Source organism: Ciconia boyciana, chromosome 26 (genome assembly GCF_034638445.1).
Source record: "Ciconia boyciana chromosome 26, ASM3463844v1, whole genome shotgun sequence".
In the NCBI taxonomy this organism is placed as follows: domain Eukaryota; kingdom Metazoa; phylum Chordata; class Aves; order Ciconiiformes; family Ciconiidae; genus Ciconia; species Ciconia boyciana.
This window is the reverse complement of record NC_132959.1, coordinates 406,594-423,870: the sequence shown is the minus strand read 5'-3', so window position 1 is coordinate 423,870 and position 17,277 is coordinate 406,594. Positions and strand designations below refer to the sequence as shown.

The 17,277-nt window shown below is 72.5% G+C and overlaps 3 protein-coding genes across 8 annotated transcripts; 2 read left to right on the top strand and 1 right to left on the bottom strand.

Moving 5' to 3' along the window:
- Nucleotides 1–510: 510 nt before the first annotated feature.
- On the bottom strand, nucleotides 511–4,411 carry DCST2 (DC-STAMP domain containing 2). Its single transcript, XM_072846462.1, is given in 17 exon segments — nucleotides 511–610; nucleotides 688–927; nucleotides 1,022–1,115; nucleotides 1,192–1,307; nucleotides 1,443–1,573; nucleotides 1,660–1,760; nucleotides 1,851–2,018; nucleotides 2,133–2,297; nucleotides 2,399–2,556; nucleotides 2,642–2,855; nucleotides 2,968–3,033; nucleotides 3,137–3,331; nucleotides 3,447–3,548; nucleotides 3,678–3,848; nucleotides 3,944–4,329; nucleotides 4,331–4,374; nucleotides 4,376–4,411. Coding segments are annotated over 17 exon segments (2,487 nt in total).
- Nucleotides 4,412–4,441: 30 nt separating this feature from the next.
- On the top strand, nucleotides 4,442–8,163 carry DCST1 (DC-STAMP domain containing 1). Its single transcript, XM_072846461.1, has 16 exons — nucleotides 4,442–4,520; nucleotides 4,607–4,732; nucleotides 4,810–4,884; nucleotides 4,986–5,114; nucleotides 5,195–5,334; nucleotides 5,416–5,593; nucleotides 5,757–5,900; nucleotides 6,054–6,175; nucleotides 6,252–6,409; nucleotides 6,583–6,682; nucleotides 6,775–6,870; nucleotides 6,941–7,067; nucleotides 7,177–7,293; nucleotides 7,410–7,552; nucleotides 7,664–7,777; nucleotides 7,918–8,163. The coding sequence occupies exons 1-16, from the start codon at nucleotides 4,442–4,444 to the stop codon at nucleotides 8,161–8,163; spliced, it is 2,094 nt and encodes a 697-aa protein (XP_072702562.1).
- Nucleotides 8,164–8,956: 793 nt separating this feature from the next.
- On the top strand, nucleotides 8,957–17,014 carry ADAM15 (ADAM metallopeptidase domain 15). 6 transcript variants are annotated; one of them, XM_072846918.1, is made up of 25 exons: nucleotides 8,957–9,173; nucleotides 10,036–10,139; nucleotides 10,821–10,897; nucleotides 11,262–11,340; nucleotides 11,447–11,523; nucleotides 11,598–11,781; nucleotides 11,857–11,919; nucleotides 12,003–12,071; nucleotides 12,185–12,354; nucleotides 12,431–12,515; nucleotides 12,584–12,732; nucleotides 12,812–12,989; nucleotides 13,164–13,256; nucleotides 13,355–13,550; nucleotides 13,621–13,729; nucleotides 13,805–13,955; nucleotides 14,024–14,101; nucleotides 14,177–14,288; nucleotides 14,403–14,541; nucleotides 14,919–14,972; nucleotides 15,229–15,334; nucleotides 15,787–15,855; nucleotides 16,119–16,190; nucleotides 16,361–16,482; nucleotides 16,855–17,014. In XM_072846918.1, exons 1-25 carry the CDS (start codon nucleotides 9,092–9,094, stop codon nucleotides 16,895–16,897), a joined length of 2,661 nt encoding a protein of 886 aa, XP_072703019.1. In that variant the 5' UTR covers nucleotides 8,957–9,091; the 3' UTR covers nucleotides 16,898–17,014. The 6 variants fall into 6 exon arrangements, with proteins under 6 accessions (XP_072703019.1, XP_072703020.1, XP_072703021.1 ...); XM_072846919.1 differs by lacking the exon at nucleotides 14,919–14,972; XM_072846920.1 differs by lacking the exon at nucleotides 15,787–15,855.
- The last annotated feature ends 263 nt before the right edge of the window (nucleotides 17,015–17,277 follow it).

Below are 17,277 nucleotides of genomic sequence, written 5' to 3'. Positions count from 1 at the left end.
GGCGGGGGGCAGCACAGGGATGGGGATGGGGGCATCAAGGGGTCGGGGGCACCGTGGGGATGGAGCTGGGGGCACTGTGGGGCTGGGGACACCACAGGGACAGGGACTGGGCTGGGGGCACCGTGGGGCTGGAGCTGGGGGCACTGTGGGGCTGGGGGCACTGCAGGGCCAGGGCACCATGGGGATGGGGACGCTGAGGGTTTGGGGGCCCAATGGAGCTGGGGGCACCATGAGAATGGGGGGGGGGGCACTGTGGGGTGGGGGGCACAGGCAGGGATGGAGCCGGGGGCAGCACGGGGGTGGGGACACCACAAGGTCGGGACCACCACGGGGTGCTGGACGCCAGCTCAGGGCACCGGCACGCTGGCACCTCGAGGACCGGGTGCTTTATTCACCAGCCCCTCCCCGCCCGCCCCGGCGGCTCCCGGCTTCCACCGCGCTGCTCAGGCTCCAGCCACATCCCTGGAGCCTGGCCCTGTGTCCTCGCCGCCGCGTGGCACAGTCCTGCCGTCACCGGGCCCTGCCCTTGCTGCTGGGCGGCCGCAGGGCCACCACCTCCTCCAGCTCGCTGCCGCTGCTCTCGGGCTGCTCCTGGTAGCCAAAGTCCAGGCTGGTGGGGGAGAACAGTGTTGGGGACCGGCACCCCCTGGCACTGGGGACATCGCCACCACCATTGCCAGCTCTCACCTGGAGAGCGAGCTGTCCTCGCCGTCCATCCCGCTGCTGCCCCCGTCGCTCTCCCCGCTCGCCTCCTCCTTCAGCTGGGCTCGGAGCCGGGCTGCCATCTCAGGGGGTAGCCGCCGGCCGCCCCCTCGGCCCACTGCCACCTCCCGGACGCGCTGCCGCAGCAGCCGCCCTTGCTCCTGTCCCCGCAGCGCTCGCACGGCACCCAGCCACAGCCCCACCGTCTCCTCATCGCTGGAGTCCCTGCAGGGATGGGGCAGGGGGGTGGGCTGCAGCCCCCCCCCCGCCACTGCAGCTCCCCCAGGCTCCGGTGGGCTCACTGCCCCCCCCTGCTCACATCTCCTCGTCCCCGGTGCCCCGGAAGCTCAGGGGGCCCATGCAGACGGAGCAGACGTTGCTCAGGGTTTGGTGGCACTCGCGGCAATACAGCCCTGGGGAAAACGGGGCCGTGAGAGGGGTGGGAGATTTTGGGGGGGGGGGTGTCCCCAGTCTAGGGGTGGCTCCTACCCTTGCAGCCGGGTGTGATGCATGCGATGAAGTCCGGCTGCTCTGCCGTCCCACAGGCCAGGCAGCGTTTCTGCTGGATGCCCAAGAACCGAGCCAGCCGGGCGAAGGCAGGCAGCCTGCAGGCAGGGAGCTGATGCTCCGTGGGGCGTTGCCACCCCTGGGGTGGCATCGCCCTTTTGCAATGCCCAGCAAGGCGCTTATGGGGTTGGGATGGCTCCAACCCCATGGATGCATCCCCCGGGGGAGCTTACCTGGAGGTGAGGAAGAGGAGCAGGTCGCCTTGCCCAGCGTCGGCTGTGCGCTGCATGGCGGCTTGGCGCAGGGCACGTGCCAGCCCTGCCCGCCGTGCCAGGATGGTGCTGTGGAGGAAGGACGTGCGCTCCTGGCATGGCGGGGATGGGGTGAGGGCAGGCGGCTGCCGAGGGGGCACGGGGAGGTGGTGGTGATGGTGGGGGGGGGGCTTCTCACCTGCTCGCGGCACGGGTAGTAGGCGGCACACACCACCCGGCGCAGGCGTGCCACGTGGCTGCCGAAGATGGCAATGAAGAGGGAAATGCCGTACAGGAGTCCTGGTGGGAAGAGGACGAGTCACGCAGGGGTGAGCCCCCTGCACCCCCCTGCCCCACCCCGCACGCTGAGGGTGCAGCACCCCCGGTCACCCATGCTGAGGTAGGTGCTGTAGTCGGGCTCCACGGGCTGGAGGAGGCAGCGCTGGGAGAGCACTGAGATGTTGCCCTGCTGCAGCACGTCGAAGGCAGAGACCAAGTCCCGGAAGATCTCGCTGGTGTAGCCCGTCCCGTTGACGCTGACGCCCAGCACCGCCGGCGCTGCGGGGTGAGCGGCTCAGTCCCGGGGAACGGGGCACCCGCTGCCCCCAAGCCCCGGCCCCCAGCCAGCGAAGCACCCGAGGGTGCTGCTCCGGCATGGTGGGTGCTGCTCACCCCTGGCGACGATCTCCCCCCGCAGCTGGTGCCGGACCAGGTCGAGCAGCCAGAAGAGGCTGTAGTCGGCCAGGATGATGCTGAGCCCCAGCAGCACGTGGCGCAGGACCCCCACCAGCTGCAGCCCGTACCGGCGCCGCTCCTGCCGCGACAGCCACAGCCCTCCTGGGCGGGCATGGGACCGCCGTGAGGCCGTGCCATGCCGGGACCCCCTGGCTCTCCGCCGCCGGTCTCGCCTGGGGGATGCCCCGGGGCGCGGGGCTGACCTGGGGCGACGTAGCGGCCGCTCTCCCAGGCTGTCAGGGGCAGGACGGTGGATCTGCCCTGCTCCGCCCGCCGCAGGTCCATCTCCACGAAGCGCCGCGTGATGTAAACATTGTCAAAGGTGTCATCCCGAAGGTACCGGTGACGGTACCGCAGCGCCCTGGGGACACAGGGGGGATGCTGGGCACAGGCACACGGGGTCCCCGTACCCGCGGAGAGCCAGAGCGGGACCCCAGCCCACTCACTGGAGGTACATGTAGAGGATGACGCAGAAGGAGATGTGCGTGAAGAGCCCCAGGACCCGGCGGGTGGGCTCCAGGCGCAGGCGCACGCCCTCCATGATGTCCAGCGCCACCTCCCCCAGGCTTTTGCTGGCGTTGAGGCTGACGTCGAAGCGGTGCACGGCCGAGATGTTGAATTCGAACTCCTGGCGGACGCGGTCCAGAGCATCATTGAGGGCTGCAGGGGTGACAAAGAGCCATGCGGTGCTGGGGGTCGGGGCGAGAACCAGGAGGGGGCAGACGGGGGGCAGAGAGGGACCCCCGACACCCCCTGGCACCATGATACTCACGGGCTGCAATATTCCTCTTGAGGAAGGACTGGATGTACTGCGGGATGATGCAGAAGACGAGGGCAACTGCGGAGAGGGGGGGGTCTCTGCCAGGGTGGGGCCCCCATGGTGGGCAGAGGTCCGCCCTGCCGACCCCCCCGCCGCCGCAGAGGGGCAGGGACCCACGCACCGTTGGCCAGACCGCAGAGGGGCTTGAAGATGATGATGATGTAGCATAAGAAGAAGAGGAAGGGGATGGCGCGCTCGCAGTTGTCCTTCGCCTCGTCGAAGAGGCGCAGGCAGCGGCGGTACGGCGTGCCCAGCTCCTCGTTGCACACCTTGCCCATGTTCGCCAGCCACAGCCAGACGTTGCGCAGGGCTCGGGCTGCGGGCAGGGAGCGGGCGTTGGGGGACGGGCAGCGAGCAATGGGGACAGGGACAGGCCGAAAGCAGGATGGGGGGGGCTGGAGCCGGGGAGAACCCTTGGGGACCCCGCTCACCAACGTGGCTGACGGAGTCCATGATGGAGCGGAAGAACCTGCGGACGTGGTCGCCCACCACCTTGGCTTTCTGGGAGATGTCCTTGATTTTGGCCAGCACATCTGCGGAGAGGGGGGACCCCTGACCACACCCCGAGGGGTGAGGGCAGCCCGGGGCTGGCCAGCGCTGCTGGGGTTCCCCCAGGAAGGGACCTTCCCACCCCACCGCATCCCCCCGGCCCCTCCTCTCACTCAGCAGCGGCTCCTGGGCGCGTTGCAGCCGCTCGGCCGTCTGGTTGAGGGCGAGCTCGGCCCCGCACGACAGCGACTCGGCGGCGCGGGAGAAGTTGTGCAGGATGTTGGTGCAGGGGCCCTGCACGGCCATGCCCAGCGCCAGCAGCAGCATCAGCATCTTCCCCTCCTCTGCAGGGACAGGGGCGTCCTGGGACTCAGCTGGGACCCGGCACCCCACGCTGGCACCCACCCGGCTCCTGGAGGCGGGACTGACGGCTGCTTACTGGTGAAGATGTGGGGCAGCGATAGCAGCACGGTGGCCCGCGCCTTGACGGAGAAGGCCATGCCCAGCCCCAGCCCCGCTCCCAGGCTGATGGTGGTGACCAGGCAGTACCAGATGTTGTGGCCCTGCGCCAGCAGCACCAGAGCCCCGTACAGGCTGGCCAGGGCCATGCCCAGCACGAAGCCGCCGGCGCTGCGGGCCAATTCCCGCGCCTCGCTCTCTTCCTCCGGCCTGCGCGTCTGCCGGGGCCGCCTGCCCCCGGACCGCGGTGCCGAGCTCTTCCCCCGGCCCCTCAGCCCCCGCAGGGCTCTGCCCAGCCACGAGACCAGCCCCATGCTGGGCTGGGCTCTCCCAGGCTCCCGGTGCTCTCTCAGGCTCCGGGCGCGGGGACACAGCAGGCGGAATGGGTGGCTCACAATGTGCCGGTTCCAGGGGAGCATCCCACCGTCGTGGGTTCCAGGGACAGCATCCCGCTGTCGCCAGGACGAGGCACAGAGCCATGGAGCCGGCGGTGGCCCCTGGGCGAGAGCACTCGGCTGGGACAGAGGCCCGCAGGAGGCAGAAACCGCCCAACACGAGTGAGATCCCCTCCCACCCCGCTCCCGGTCGGGGCTGCCCGTGGGCAGTGGGAGAGGGCAGGGCTGACGCCTCCCTCCCCACCCAGCCCTGAAGCGAGCGGTGGTCTCGCTGCTGCCCGCCCCGTGCAGCCGGTTCCTCTGGAGCCGGCCAGACCAGTACCGCAGCAGCAAGTTCTTCCTGGGCGCTGGCGTCGGGACCCTCCTCGGTCTTGGTGAGTGTGCCCCAGTGCCGGGCACGGCGGGGGGCCGGTGGCACTGGGGGCTCAGGGCGCATTCCTGCGTGTTTCAGGGCTCTGCCAGCTCCTCATCATCCCCATGAACATCACGGAGACGCGCAAGGTGCAGCTCTCCTGCGGGCTGGCGGGTGAGGATGGGGCCGGGAGGGGATTGGGGTGACGGGGGCCGTCGGGAGCCCCGGGGGGGGGTCTCTGTGGGACTGTGGGGACAGCTCTCCGCTCACCACAGGGGTGACTGCGTTGGGCTGGGCCACATCCCCCCACTTCCGCTGTGCCAGCCTGCTCGTGGCCCCCAAATTCCTGGGCAAGGAGGGTCGGGTCTACGTCCTCTCCTTCGTCCTTGCCGCCATCTACAAAGGTAGGGTCCCCCCGTGTCCCCATGTCCCCTGGTGGGGTCCCGAGGGCTGGCAGGGTCTGAGCCACCCCTGCCGACGCCAGGGCCTGTGGCCAACGCCTGGCACAACCTGGAGGAGGTGACGCGCTCGCTGGGCTGCGTGGCGGAGCTGCAGGTCAACCACAGCCGCCAGCTCTGGCGGGTGTCGACGGCCCCCCTGCGCGGGGTGATGGAGGACATGGCGGTGAGGCAGGGGGCCGGGGTGGGTGGCGGGGGGGCGGGGGGGGAGCGGAGCCGAGCCTGTGTGTGTGTGTGTCCCCGGCAGCGGAGCGGGCAGACGCTGAGCACCGAGATGCAGAACATCTCACACGCCTTTGTGGGGCTGAACGAGGAGGTGGCCAGCGAGGCGGGGTACGACCTGCGGCAGCGCCGGCACCCGGACCCCCAGCCGGCACCCAGCACCCAGCAGCTCTACGAGATGAAGACCAAACTGCGTTGCACCTGTGAGCGGGGCGGGCAGGAGGCTGGCAGCACGCGGTGCAGGCAGCTGCCGGGCAGGGGATGGGATTGCCGCAGCCCCATGTGCTGGCCTCACATGGCACCCGCATGGTGTCCGGGCCAGCGGGGCTGGGGGCGCGTGGGCAGCTGAGGGCTCCTGCCCCCCAGATGTGATCGAGCTGGGCATGCAGCGCTGCCGGGACTGGTTCAATGAAAAGCACGAGGCTTGCATGGCGCTAGTGGTCGTGCCTCTCATCAGCCACCTCCTCTGCCTGCCCATGAAGTTCAAGTTCCTCTGCAACATTATCAAGGGTGGGTGACCTGTGGGACCCCCGCCCTGCCCTCCCTCGGTGGGGCGGCTCCAGCTCTGCCCCCTGCAGCCCCTGCGACGGCAGCCACAGCCTGTGCCGGGGCGATGCCCGGGGTCCCGGCTCTGCCAGCACCATCGCCGCTCCGTCCCCGCAGTCATGCATGGCTGGTGCTGGGACAAGATCCCTGTGGAGGGCAACTTCGGGCAGATGTACGACCAGGTGAACAAGTCCGTCAGCAGCCTCAGCCAGGACTTCGGCACCAGCGTCGTCTCCCAGGTGGGTGCCCGTCCCCTCCGCCCAGGGCCGGGGTGGGGGCCGGATCCTGCCCGGCCCCATGGCCCCTCCGCCGCAGGAGGAGCACCGCGAGATGCTGCTGGGCGCCAACGTGTCAGCGGAGCAGCTGATGGAGGAGGTGACCTCGCACCTGCGGCAACAGAGCACCCACCTGGGCCAGGCCGTCTCCTTCTTCCGCCTGCTGCTCTCCTGCACCTTCCTCCTCGTCTTCATCTCGTGAGCCTTGGGATGGGACACACACCCCACACCCCCCCCCGTGCCAGCCACAGGGCACAGAGGGGTGGGGGCCTCCTTTGAGCAGCAGGTCTGGGGGGGTGTGCGAAGAAAAGGGGGGTCCTGGGGGGCTGCAGCCAGTCCCTCGCCTCCCCCAGACCCCCCCTTCTTGCCAGGGCTTTCTCCTACACCAAGCGGTACTGCCAGGACATCTGCTTCGACAACCTCTACGTCACCACCTACTTCCGCCAAATCGATGCCCGACGCAGAAAGCAGGTGAGGGGGGAGAAGGGGTTCAGGGCGGCCCCCCACCCCCGGTGGGGGGTCCCAGGGGGCTGCGCTGAGCCGTCCCACTCCCCCTTCCGCAGCACAAGCGGACGCTGCTGCCCCTGCGCCGGGCAGAGGTCTCGGACGTCATCTTCCCGTGCCGCGTGGCCATGCAGCCGCCCGAGCTGCGGAGCATGGTGAGGGGCTGGCGGGGGGCCGGGGGGCCGGCGCTGGGGGGTAGGCTGTGGCAAACCCCGCTCCCCACAGGTGCTGGAGCTGCTGGAGTGCATCCCACCCCTGCTCCTCCTCCTCCTCGCCTGCGGCCTGGACCACGCGCTCTTCACCATGCTCAGCATCATCCAGCAGCACTCCTTCGTGCAGTACTCCTTCCACAGTGAGCACCCAGCCCCATGGCCCCATCGTGCCCCACAGCAATGCAAGGATCCCTCCTCCCCCCCCGCCTCCCCAGCCCCGCAGCCCCCCCACGTGCTTTCGTCCCGCAGGCAGCCACCACTTGGCCGTGCAGGTGATGGGCACGTCCCTGATGGCTCGGCTCCTGCGGAGCACCATCGGGGCCCTCAACACCTCCTCCGACACCCGGCTGGAGACGTCCAACTTCGGTGAGCCCCCTCAGGGGACAGGACCCCCCTCTGGCTCCATGGCCTGGCCGCCCCTGCCTGCGAGAGGGGCCGGGGGGCTTTCCCCAGGGGGCTCAGCGCTGCCGCTCTGTCCCCAGCCTGCCTGCCGCAGCCCCGGGGCATGACGAGGCAGCAGTACATGGGCAGCTGCCTGCCCCTGGCCGTGCTGGTGCTGCTCTGCCTGGCCCAGGTCTACACGTACCGCCTGCGCCGCGTCATCGCTGCCTTCTACTTCCCCAAGGTGAGCCGCAGCCCCGGCACCAGCCGAGGCCCCAGCACAGCCCAGCCCAGCGGGCAGTTTTTGGGGTGGGCTGGTGCCCCCGGCCACCCCTCATGGCCTTCGCCGGCGCAGCGGGAGAAGAGCCGCGTGCTCTACCTCTACAACAAGCTGCTGCAGCAGCGGCAGAGCTTCATCCGCCGGCAGCAGAAGCGCATCGCCCAGAGGGCAGGGCAGCACCCGGGACTGGTGAGCGGGGACGGGGATGTGGGGCTGGGACCGCACTGGGGTGCCAGGGCGGGGGGCTTCACTGTCCCCCTGTCCCAGCTCTGTTCTCCCATGGGGCGGCTGCTCAGCCCGAGCCCCACACGGCCCCGTCCCTGCCGCAGGGGAGGTCGCTGCTGGAGTGGTGCTGCCGGCACTGGCCGTGCCTGCGCCGCTGGATGCACCGGAGCTGCACGGTGTGCGGGGCGCCCGAGACCCCCCAGGACCGGGTCTGCCCCGTGCCCGCCTGCAGCGCCCCGTACTGCGGGCAGTGCTGGAGGGAGGCGGGCGGCGTGTGCCTCGCCTGCACCCCCGGGGACCACGGCCTCTCCCAGGACAGCAGCGAGGAGGACGCGGGGTACGCGGCCTGAGGGCGCCCGGCAATAAAGGCTGCGGCTCCCCGTCCACGGTGTGAAGTGGGGTCCGTGGGGTGCATCCGTGGGGGTCTCTGGTGTACGGAGTGGTGAAAGGGGGTGTCAGGGTGATGAGGATAGGGGGTCTTCTGTGTATGGGTGGTGAACACAGGCGTCTCTGGTGCATGGGTTGGGGAAGGCGGGGGTCTCGAGCGTACGGGGTGATGGAGGTGGGGGTCTCCCCGGAGTGAGGTAGGGAGGGTGAGGTCTCCAGTGTACGGGGTGATGAAGGCAGGGGTCTCCGATGCATGAGGTGGTGAAGGCGGCAGTCTCCGGTGTACGGGATAGTGAAGGTGGGGGTCTCTGCTGTACGGGGTGGTGAAGGCGGGGGTCTCCAGTGTAGCAGGTGATGAAGGCGGGGGTCTCTGGTGCAGGGGGTGGTGAAGGCGGGGGTATGTGGTGTATGGGGTAATGAGGGTGGGGGTCTCCACCGTACGGGGTGATGAAGGCGGGGGTCTCCGCTGCACCGGCTGATGAAGGCGGGGGTCTCTGGAGCACGGGACGGTGAAGGCGGGGGTCCCGCTCCGCAGCAGCAGCGAAGCAGCTCTCCCTCGAGCGGCCGCCGGCTCCCGGCGCACACGGAGCCGCCGCTGCGCGGAGCCCCGGAGCCGCCTCCGAGGCGCGGCCGCCCGGCCCCCCCCGCCCCGCGCCGGCCGGGCTGGGCGTCGCCGGCGGAGCGGCGGCGGGGCGGCGGGCGGAGCCGGGCGGGGGCCGGGCAGGAAGCTCCTCCTCCCGGGCCGGGCCGGGCCGGGCCGGGCGGCCGGCGGCGGCGGCGGCGGCGGCGGTGCCATGCGCGGCGGGAGCGCCGGCGGGGGCGGTCGCGGCGGGTCAGCTCGGGAGCCGCCGGCCCGGGGCCGCCGAGCCCCGCTCGGGCTGCGGGAGGGCGATGGGGGCGCGGGCGCTGCGGCTGCTCCTCGCCGCCGGGCTGCCCCTCGCCGCCGGCACCGGGGCCGGCGGGAGCGGCGCAGGTGAGCGGGGACGGGGAGGGCGGGGGAAGGCCCGGGGGTCCGCGGGGCCGCGTCCGCCAGCCCGCCGGGGTCCGCTCCTCGCCTCCTCCGCGGCGTCGCGCGGGGACCCTCGGCGACCGGCGGCAGCCGGGTGGGGGGGCCGTGCGGGGCGTCGGGGGTCGGGACCGGGACGGGACCGGGGGGTCGCGGCCCCGCGTGACGCTCGGTGCCCCCCGGGATGCTCGGTGCCCCCCGGGGACCGCGGTTTGGTCCAGCCGCGGAGCCGGCGGAGCCGGGGGGGGGCCCGGCGCTCCCCGGGCCGGTGGGGCCGTGGGGAGCGGGGTCAGCGGGGGACCCCCGCCCCTCCAGTGTCCTCCGGGCCGCAGCAGGGCGGGGGTCCCCTGGAGAGCCGGGAGGAAGCGGGGGGGGGCTGCGGGGGTGAGGGGCACTGAGTCAGCCGGGCCGGGCCTCCCAGCCCTGCCCCGTCCCCGAGCTGGTTGTACTGGGCAGCCGGGCCGGAGCTGACGCAAGGCCTGGCAGGGGACCCCGGGAAGCCCATCCCGAGCGGGGGCTGCGCTCCGCGTCCCCCTGCCACCTCCCGCCGCGGGGTCGCCTCCAGGCGTCCCCCAGGCTCCGCTGGGAGCCGGTGCCCTGGGCGGTGCGGCCGGGGGATGCTCGGGGCTTCGCCTGGGGGCACCCCGGGAGCTGCTGGGGTGAGCGTGGGAATCCCCGTTCCTGCTCCCCGCCCCGAACCCTCGCCCTGGCCCTGGGGTCTACGCTGTGACGGGTGACCGTGGGAGGCCCGGCTGTGACGGGTGACCGTGGGGAGCCGGGATGCGATGGGCGACGAAGCTGTGACGGAGCGGCTCTGGGCCCCTTGCAGGTGACAGCTCGCGGCAGCGTCGTGCAGAATTGGGACGCTCCTGGCACGTGACCCCGTGGGTCCTGCGGGACGACCGGACACTCAGCCTGGCAGAGGCGACCCAGGTGAGCCCCCGCCCGTGTCCCTGGGGTGCCCGTGCCACGTAGGGGCTTGTGACAGTGGGGTGGGGGCTGCTTGCACCCCGCCACCTCCCCCTGCCCCCTTCCCGGTGCAGGAAACCTGGCATCCAGGTCCCCTGGCCCCAAGTCCCTGGTGGTCCGAGCGCCCGGAGCCTCTGGGCACCCCAGGGGCAGTGGGGAGCGGGCCCCCAGCGAATCGCCCTACCCCTCCTCTCCTGATGCCAGGAGGGACCTTGCAGGGTCTGGGCACCCACCCTGCGCCCAGCGCTCCTCCCGGCTGGGGCGGAAGGGCCCAGCCCGCCCCGTGGCCGTTGGGAGTCTCTCCGGCGTTTCCGCCACGCTGCACCGGGCAGGAAGCGCAGGGGGCGGCGGGGGGGGGGGGGGCCCGGCTCCGTCCGAACCCCCTTCCCCGGCACAATGAGTCCGGGAGGGAGGGACGCTTCCTGCGGGGCGTGAGGGTGGGGGCCAGGGCGGGCAGGGGATCCCTTCCGCCCCCTCCCTCCAGGCACGTGCCAGGGCCAGGCGGGTCCCCTGGCCCCTCGCCGACACCCCGCCGCGGGTCACGGCGTTTCAGAGAGCGCGCGGGGACGGGAGGGGAGCCGCAGCTTGGCGCGGGGTCAGGTCCCCTGGGGCAGGGGGTCCTCCTGTAACCGCTGCCTTTGGCAGGGGGGGTTCCCTGCCCGGCTGCGGGTCCTGCTGGAGCTGGAGGGGACGCGGCTGGTGCTGGAGCTGGAGCAAAACTGGTGAGTTGGCGGCTGGCTGGGGCAGAGCAGGGGTGGGAGTGGGATGGGGGTCCCGGGGGTCCCGTAACCATGAATGGTGCATGCAGGGCGGGGGTCCCACGGGCTCCGTCTCCATCCATGGTGCACAAGGGGTGGGGGTCTGGGGAACCCTCTCTCCCTCCGTGGTGCACATGGAGTGGGGGTCCCTTGTTCCCCTTCTCCATCCATGGTACACGTGGAGTGGGGGTCCCGGGGACCCTGTCTCCATCTGAGCTGCACCCGCAGCAGGGTGGGAGGTACCAGCGTCCCCATTTTCACCAGTTACATGCTCAGAGTGGGGTGAGCTTGGGGTCCTTGCTGTGGGGGTGACGCATGCCTCTGGCAGGGAGCTGGTGCTGGGTGCCGGGGCGCTGCTCTACTACCTGCCGAACGGCACGCGGGTGATGCAGGAGGCCAGCAAGCAGGTAGGGCCCAGGCGCATCGTGTCCCCAGCGGTGTCCCCGAGCCATCCCCGTGCCCCAGGGGGACCCCAGTACGGGGCTGGCTCCTGAGACCCCCTCTCTGCTGCAGGAGCACTGCTGCTACCGGGGGACGGTGCGGGGCTTCCCCGGCTCCTGGGCCAGCCTCTGCGCCTGCACCGGACTAAGGTGAGTCCCCGGCCCCGGCAGTCCCCGAGCCCTGCTCCCACCGTGCTGCTGATGCCTCATCTCCCCTTTCCCAGCGGCCACCTCCAGCTGTCGGAGACCAGGAGCTACGGGCTGGAGCCAGACGCTGGCAGCCCCCCGGGACGGCACATCGCGTACCGGCTGCGGGAGGTCCGGCTAGCACCGCGGGCCTGCGGGCAGGGCCCCCTCGACCCCCCCCAGGCGGAGGCAGAGGAGACAGAGCCCCCCTGGCCGCAGAGGGTAGGTCACACCCGTGGGTCTTGCCCCACCGGAGAGGGTCCCCTTGCCCACGCTCTGAGCCCCTCTCTTCCCCAGGCCAAGCGGGCGGTGGCAGAGCAGCGGTTCGTGGAGCTGGTGATGGTGGTGGACCACGCTGCGGTGAGTGCTGGGCAGACGTCCCCGGCGCAGGGGCTGCCCTGCTCCCCTGCCCGCCCTCCTGACGCCCCTCCCTGCGCCCCCAGTTCCAGAATTACGCCGACCTGCAACGCGTCCGCACCCGGACCCTGGAAATCGCCAACCAGGTGGATGCGGTGAGTTGCCACCGTGACCCACCGGGCACCGTCCGTCCCAGCTCGGTGCTCGGCTAAGCTGTGCCCTCGCTGCTGTGGTGCCAGGGGTCTCTGACCCCCCTGCTGCCCCCCAGTTCTTCCAGCCGCTGGGAGTGCGGGTGGCCTTGCTGGCGATGGAGGTCTGGAGTGAGGGCGACAGGTTCGTGGTGGGCAGCAGTGCCCGGGCTGCGCTGGAGCGGTTCCTGCGCTGGCGTCGGGAGGAGCTGCTGCCCCGGCTGCCCCACGACAACACCCAGCTCCTCACGTGAGTGGGGGACGGGAGGGGGACAGGGGACGGGGCGCGCAGGCAGCCCTCCCCGACCCCTGCGCTCTCTCCCCAGGGGCGCCCGCTTTGACGACGTCTCAGTGGGGATGTCGGCTCAAGCCTCCATGTGTTCCCCTGCGCGCTCTGGGGGGGTCAGCATGGTGAGTACCCCCCGTCCCCATCCTGTCCCCCTGTTGCATGCCCGCCCTGACCCCCCCTTGTCCCGCAGGACCACTCGGTCAGCGTCCTCGTCGTCGCCTCCACCGTGGCCCATCAGCTGGGGCACAACCTGGGCATGCGCCACGACAGCGCCGGGCGCTTCTGCGACTGCAGCGACCTCCGGCAGGACCGCGGCTGCATCATGGCGTCACCTACGGGGTGAGGGCAGTGGGCAGGGCCATGGGGGGCTGGGGCCAAGCCCCCTCCCCGCCTCACTGACCCCTCTCCGGCTCCACAGGCTGACGCCTGGCTTGAGCTTCAGCAACTGCAGCCGGCAGGACCTGGAGCGCAGCCTGCGGCGGGGACAGGGCTGGTGCCTCTCCAACGTCCCCGAGCCCCGGCGCTTGGCTGGGAGCTCCAGCTGTGGGAACCGCTTCCTTGAGCCGGGCGAGGGCTGCGACTGCGGCCTCGGCGTGGTACGGGGGGCTCTGGGTGGGCTGGGGTCCCCCCCCCGCGGCCACCCCTCTTCTGCTGAGCCCGGGGCTGCCCATGCAATGGCTCTGCCCAGGGGCGCCGTGTCCCGGCCCTGCCGTGGGGCTGGCAGGGGAGATGCTGGTGCCACCCGCTCACGGCAGCCCCTCTGCCGGCAGGAGTGCACCGATCCCTGCTGCAACAGCAGCATCTGCCAGCTGGTGCCCGGCGCTGAGTGTGCCACGGGGGACGCTTGCTGCCAGGACTGCCAGGTGCGTGGGGACAGGCAGCCGGCGGCACTGGCACTCCAGCCGCTCCCCAGGGTGGGTTTCCTGGGGGTCCCCACTCATCTGACCGTGCCCCCCAACAGCTGCGCCGTGCTGGACACCCGTGCCGGGAGCCCCACGGCGAGTGCGACCTGCCCGAGTTCTGCGACGGGGTCTCTCCGCACTGCCCACCCGACGCCTTCCTGCAGGACGGGCAGCCCTGTGCCGGCGGGCGGGCGGTCTGCTATGGCGGTGCCTGCGCCACCTACGAGGGGCAGTGCCAGCAGCTGCTGGGGCCAGGTATGGCGGGGCTGGGCCGGGGGCCGGGGGCCAGATGGGGTTGCTGAGGCTCGCTGCCCCCCCACTGCAGGCGCCGGCCCCGTCTCCAGCTCCTGCATGGCCTCCCTGAACGCGAAAGGGGATGAACGCGGGCACTGCGGGCAGCTCCCCAACGGCTCCTACGTCGCCTGTGCCCAGCGGTGAGTGCCGTCCCCCCCCCTCGCCAGCCCCCCCCTCGCCAGCCCCCCTTGCCCCTGACCCTTCTGTCTCTGCAGGGACGCCGGCTGCGGGATGCTGCAGTGCCGGCACAGCACCGGCCCGGGGGGCACCCCGGCTGGGTCCTGCCAGGGGACCCTCCTGCCCAGGGACGAGGACGTGAGCGACGCAGCCATGGTGCTGCCCGGCACCGCCTGCGGCCCCGGGAAGGTGAGCACCAGGGTGGTGGGGAAGGGGCCAGGGGGCTCGTCCGGTGCTGATGCCCCGTCCCCCGGCAGGTGTGCCTCCAGCGCCGGTGCCAGGATGTCTCCACGCTGGGTGACCAGCAGTGCCAGAGCAAGTGCCACGGGCACGGGGTGAGTGTGCCCGGCTGGGGTGGGTGCCGGAGGGGGGAGCCTACCGGGGGCTGAGGCTCGGTGTCACCCACCCAGGTGTGCAACAACCACGGGCACTGCCACTGCGAGTGGGGCTGGGCCCCCCCAACCTGTGAGAGCCCTGGCGTGGGGGGCAGCCAGGACAGCGGCCCCGCCGCCCTGGAGCGAGGTGAGGGCAGAGGCCGGCAGCCGCCGCCGCGCGGAGAATGGGGCTTTGTGCGGCTGGCGTGGCCGGAGCCGGCGTGGGGTGCGGCGGGGGGGGCTGACGTGCCGCTCTCCGCAGGGGGGAGCGCCCTGCCCACCGCCCTGCTGCTGAGCGCGCTGCTGGGGCTGGCCCTGGCACTGGGGCTCTGCTGCGCCCGCCGCGCTGGGCTGCACAAGCACCTCTGCCAGCTCGGCAAGGGGACCTCCTGCCAGTACAGGTAACCGAGCCGGCGGGGGCGGGTGGCGCGCGGGTGCCACGCACGCCTCTGTGTGTGCCGTGGCAGGTACCGGAGCTGCCTGCCTGCATGTGGGCGCACACACGCGTGTGGTGGGTAAGCGGGCACGTGCATGTGTGTTTGCACGCGCGCACGCGCATCCCGTGGCAGCTGACCGAGCGGTGTGCATGCCTGTGTCCCCGAGCAGGTGACAGTCTGTGTGTGTGTGCCTGTGTGCATCCCCCCCGGCGCAGGTAGCAGACCCTGTCGTGCATCATCGCCCCACGTCACCGCGGTTTCTCCCCCACACGTCACCGCGGTTTCTGCCCCCCGCTGCCCACCCCGGCCCCAGGCTGAGCCCCCCACTCTTCTCCCCACAGCGCTGAGACCCGGGTCCGATTCCTGGGTCCAGAAGCCCCAGACGGCTGGAGCGGGTAACGTCGCTGCCGGAGCCTGGGCGTGGGGCTGTCCCTGAGCCATCCTGCTTCGCAAGGCCTCCGGTGCTGCGATCTTCCCCTGGCAGCGCCCGTGGGGTGTGGGGCAGCCCCGGGGTGCAGGGTGTCGCATCTTCCGGTGCCGAGGGGTTCGTTTCTCTTGGGCTTCTGCTGGTGTCGGTGTCGCTCGGTCACTGTGCGGGCTCCCCCCGACCGCCCGGAGCGAGCGGGGCCTGATCCTGCCTCTCCCCTGCAGGATCTCGCAGCCGGAGCCCCGGTCGGGCAGCCAGGGCCCCCCCGCACGCCCCCGGCCCCCCCAGTGGCGTCAGGCCACGGAGCTGCAGGTCATGCACAGCAGGAAGGTGAGAGCTGGGGATGGGGGGGGGGGGGGGGGCCTGCTGGCGAGGGTGATGCTGTCGCCGTGGTAACATGCTGTGGTTGCCGTGGGTACCGGGGTTCGGTCTGGTTGTTGCCGAGGAGGCATCCCTGGGTACCAGCTCTGAGCATCCCTCGGCACCGGGGCCGTGCAGTTCGGCTCTGCGGCACCCCGGGACAGGAGCAGCCTGGCACGGCCCTGGACCGCGGTGCCCTGTGCCGCGCTCTGCACCGGCTGCGCTTCTCTGGGATCGGTGCCCGGCCGGCGGCCGCAGCGGCCACCCAAGCCAGGGCTGCTGGCGTGGGGCTGAGCCCCAGAGCCGCCCGCTGTGGGGGGGGGGTCTCTGCTTCGCGGTGGGAGGGGGGTCTCCGCATGCTGCACGGCTTGCCCTGCTCCAGGGCTGCATGGCGTGCCTGCCCCCTCTCCCTCTCTCCGCAGCCGGCTGCCCTCGGCTCGGCCCGGCCCGACCCACCCTGCCGGCCTCTCCCGCCGGACCCTCCTCCCAAGGTAACGCCCGGGCCGGGGTGGGGGTCCCGGGCCGCACCTCCCTGGCCACCGGCCGCTGCTGCATGCCTGGCTGCGCACCAGCTCTTGGGGCCCTGCGGGCTGTGGCCCCTCCGCGGCACGGTGCCCACCGCCCAGCAGAGCCAGCACCCCGCCGCGGGAGAGCCCTGGCCCCCCAAAAAACCTCCTGCCCGGCGGGAGGCTCCGGTCCCCGAGCCGTCTCGCTGTCCCTCGGCTGTCTCACTGTCCCTGCTCTCTCTGCCCAGGCCCCCCCCTCGGACAGGCCGCCCCCCCCCACACGCCCGCTGCCCGCAGACCCCGTGGCACCAGGCGCTCAGGTAACGGTGGCACGGCGGTGGCACTGGCGTGTGGGGCAGGACGGCGTGCGCCTGGGCCGGGTCTCCCCCTGCCCCCCCCCGGGGGCAAGGGAGGTGGTTTGGGCCCCTCCCGAGCCCATTGTGGGGGTTGGCCCGTGCCGGAGCTTTGACACCCCCATTCCCCCCCACAGCCCCCAGGTCCGGCCAAGCCCCCCCCGCCTCAGCGGCCGCTGCCCTCGGACCCCCCGGGGCCTTCGCTCCCCCGCAGTGAGACACCCCCTGGTCACCCCTACGTCACCGTGATTCCCTCCAGGTGAGCGGGTGGGGGGGCAGGACGGGGGGGCTGCAGGGGGCAGAGTGGGGTGTTGGGGGGGACACAGCGACTGTGGTGGGCGGAGCGGGGTGCAAGTGGGGGCTGTAGGGGCCCGAGGGGGGAGGCTGTGGGGTGCCAGGGTGGGGGGGCTGCAGGGGGCCGGAGTGGGGTGCAGGTGGGGTCTGTCGGCAGAGGGGGAGCCAGGAGGGATGGGGGGGCCAGGGCGAAGGGGGTGAAGGGGACCAGGGCGGGGGGCTGGGGGTGCAGGTGGGGGCTGAGGGGCTGCAGGGGCTCGGTGTGGGGGCCCAGGGGAGCCGGAGCGGGGTGCCACGTTGTGGCCCCGGCCCCGTCACCGCCCGCCTCTCTCCCCAGGCCGGCTCCCCCGCCGCCGGCGGGTTCCCAGCGGGAGGCCTGAGCCGCGGGCCGGGACGGCCGCAGCGCTGGAGCCGCGGAGAAGGCCTCGCCCCGGCCCCCGCGGGGCCCCACCGCCCGCTTGTCCCCCGCCGACACCAATAAAGGGGCTGTGAGCCGCCTCCGCGCTGCCTCCGCCGGGGCGGGGGGGCCCGGGGCGGGGGGAGCGGGCCCGGCCGCGCCGCCCCGCGGAACTACAGCTCCCGGCAGCACCCGCGGCGCCCGCCGGAAGCTCCGCCCCCCGCGCAGGAAGTGGCTCCCGGCCGCCACCGCCCCCTGGCGGGGACGGTGCGCACGGGCGGGGGGGGGGTCTTCCTCGGAGCCACGTGGGCACGGGCACGTGCAGGAGCCGCCCCGTGTGCGCGGACACGGGTGTGCAGGAGC

What these genes read in the sequence shown, in the direction of transcription:
- DCST1 (XM_072846461.1), top strand. Translation starts at nt 4,442, where the DNA reads ATGGAGCCGGCGGTGGCCCCTGGGCGAGAGCACTCGGCTGGGACAGAG. An exon ending in GCTCTCCTGCGGGCTGGCGG is followed by an intron (nt 4,885 to 4,985) that starts GTGAGGATGGGG and finishes CGCTCACCACAG; the next exon opens with GGGTGACTGCGTTGGGCTGG. An exon ending in CCTTGCCGCCATCTACAAAG is followed by an intron (nt 5,115 to 5,194) that starts GTAGGGTCCCCC and finishes TGCCGACGCCAG; the next exon opens with GGCCTGTGGCCAACGCCTGG.
- ADAM15 (XM_072846918.1), top strand. Translation starts at nt 9,092, where the DNA reads ATGGGGGCGCGGGCGCTGCGGCTGCTCCTCGCCGCCGGGCTGCCCCTC. An exon ending in TGGTGGTGGACCACGCTGCG is followed by an intron (nt 11,920 to 12,002) that starts GTGAGTGCTGGG and finishes CTGCGCCCCCAG; the next exon opens with TTCCAGAATTACGCCGACCT. An exon ending in CCAGCAGCTGCTGGGGCCAG is followed by an intron (nt 13,551 to 13,620) that starts GTATGGCGGGGC and finishes CCCCCACTGCAG; the next exon opens with GCGCCGGCCCCGTCTCCAGC.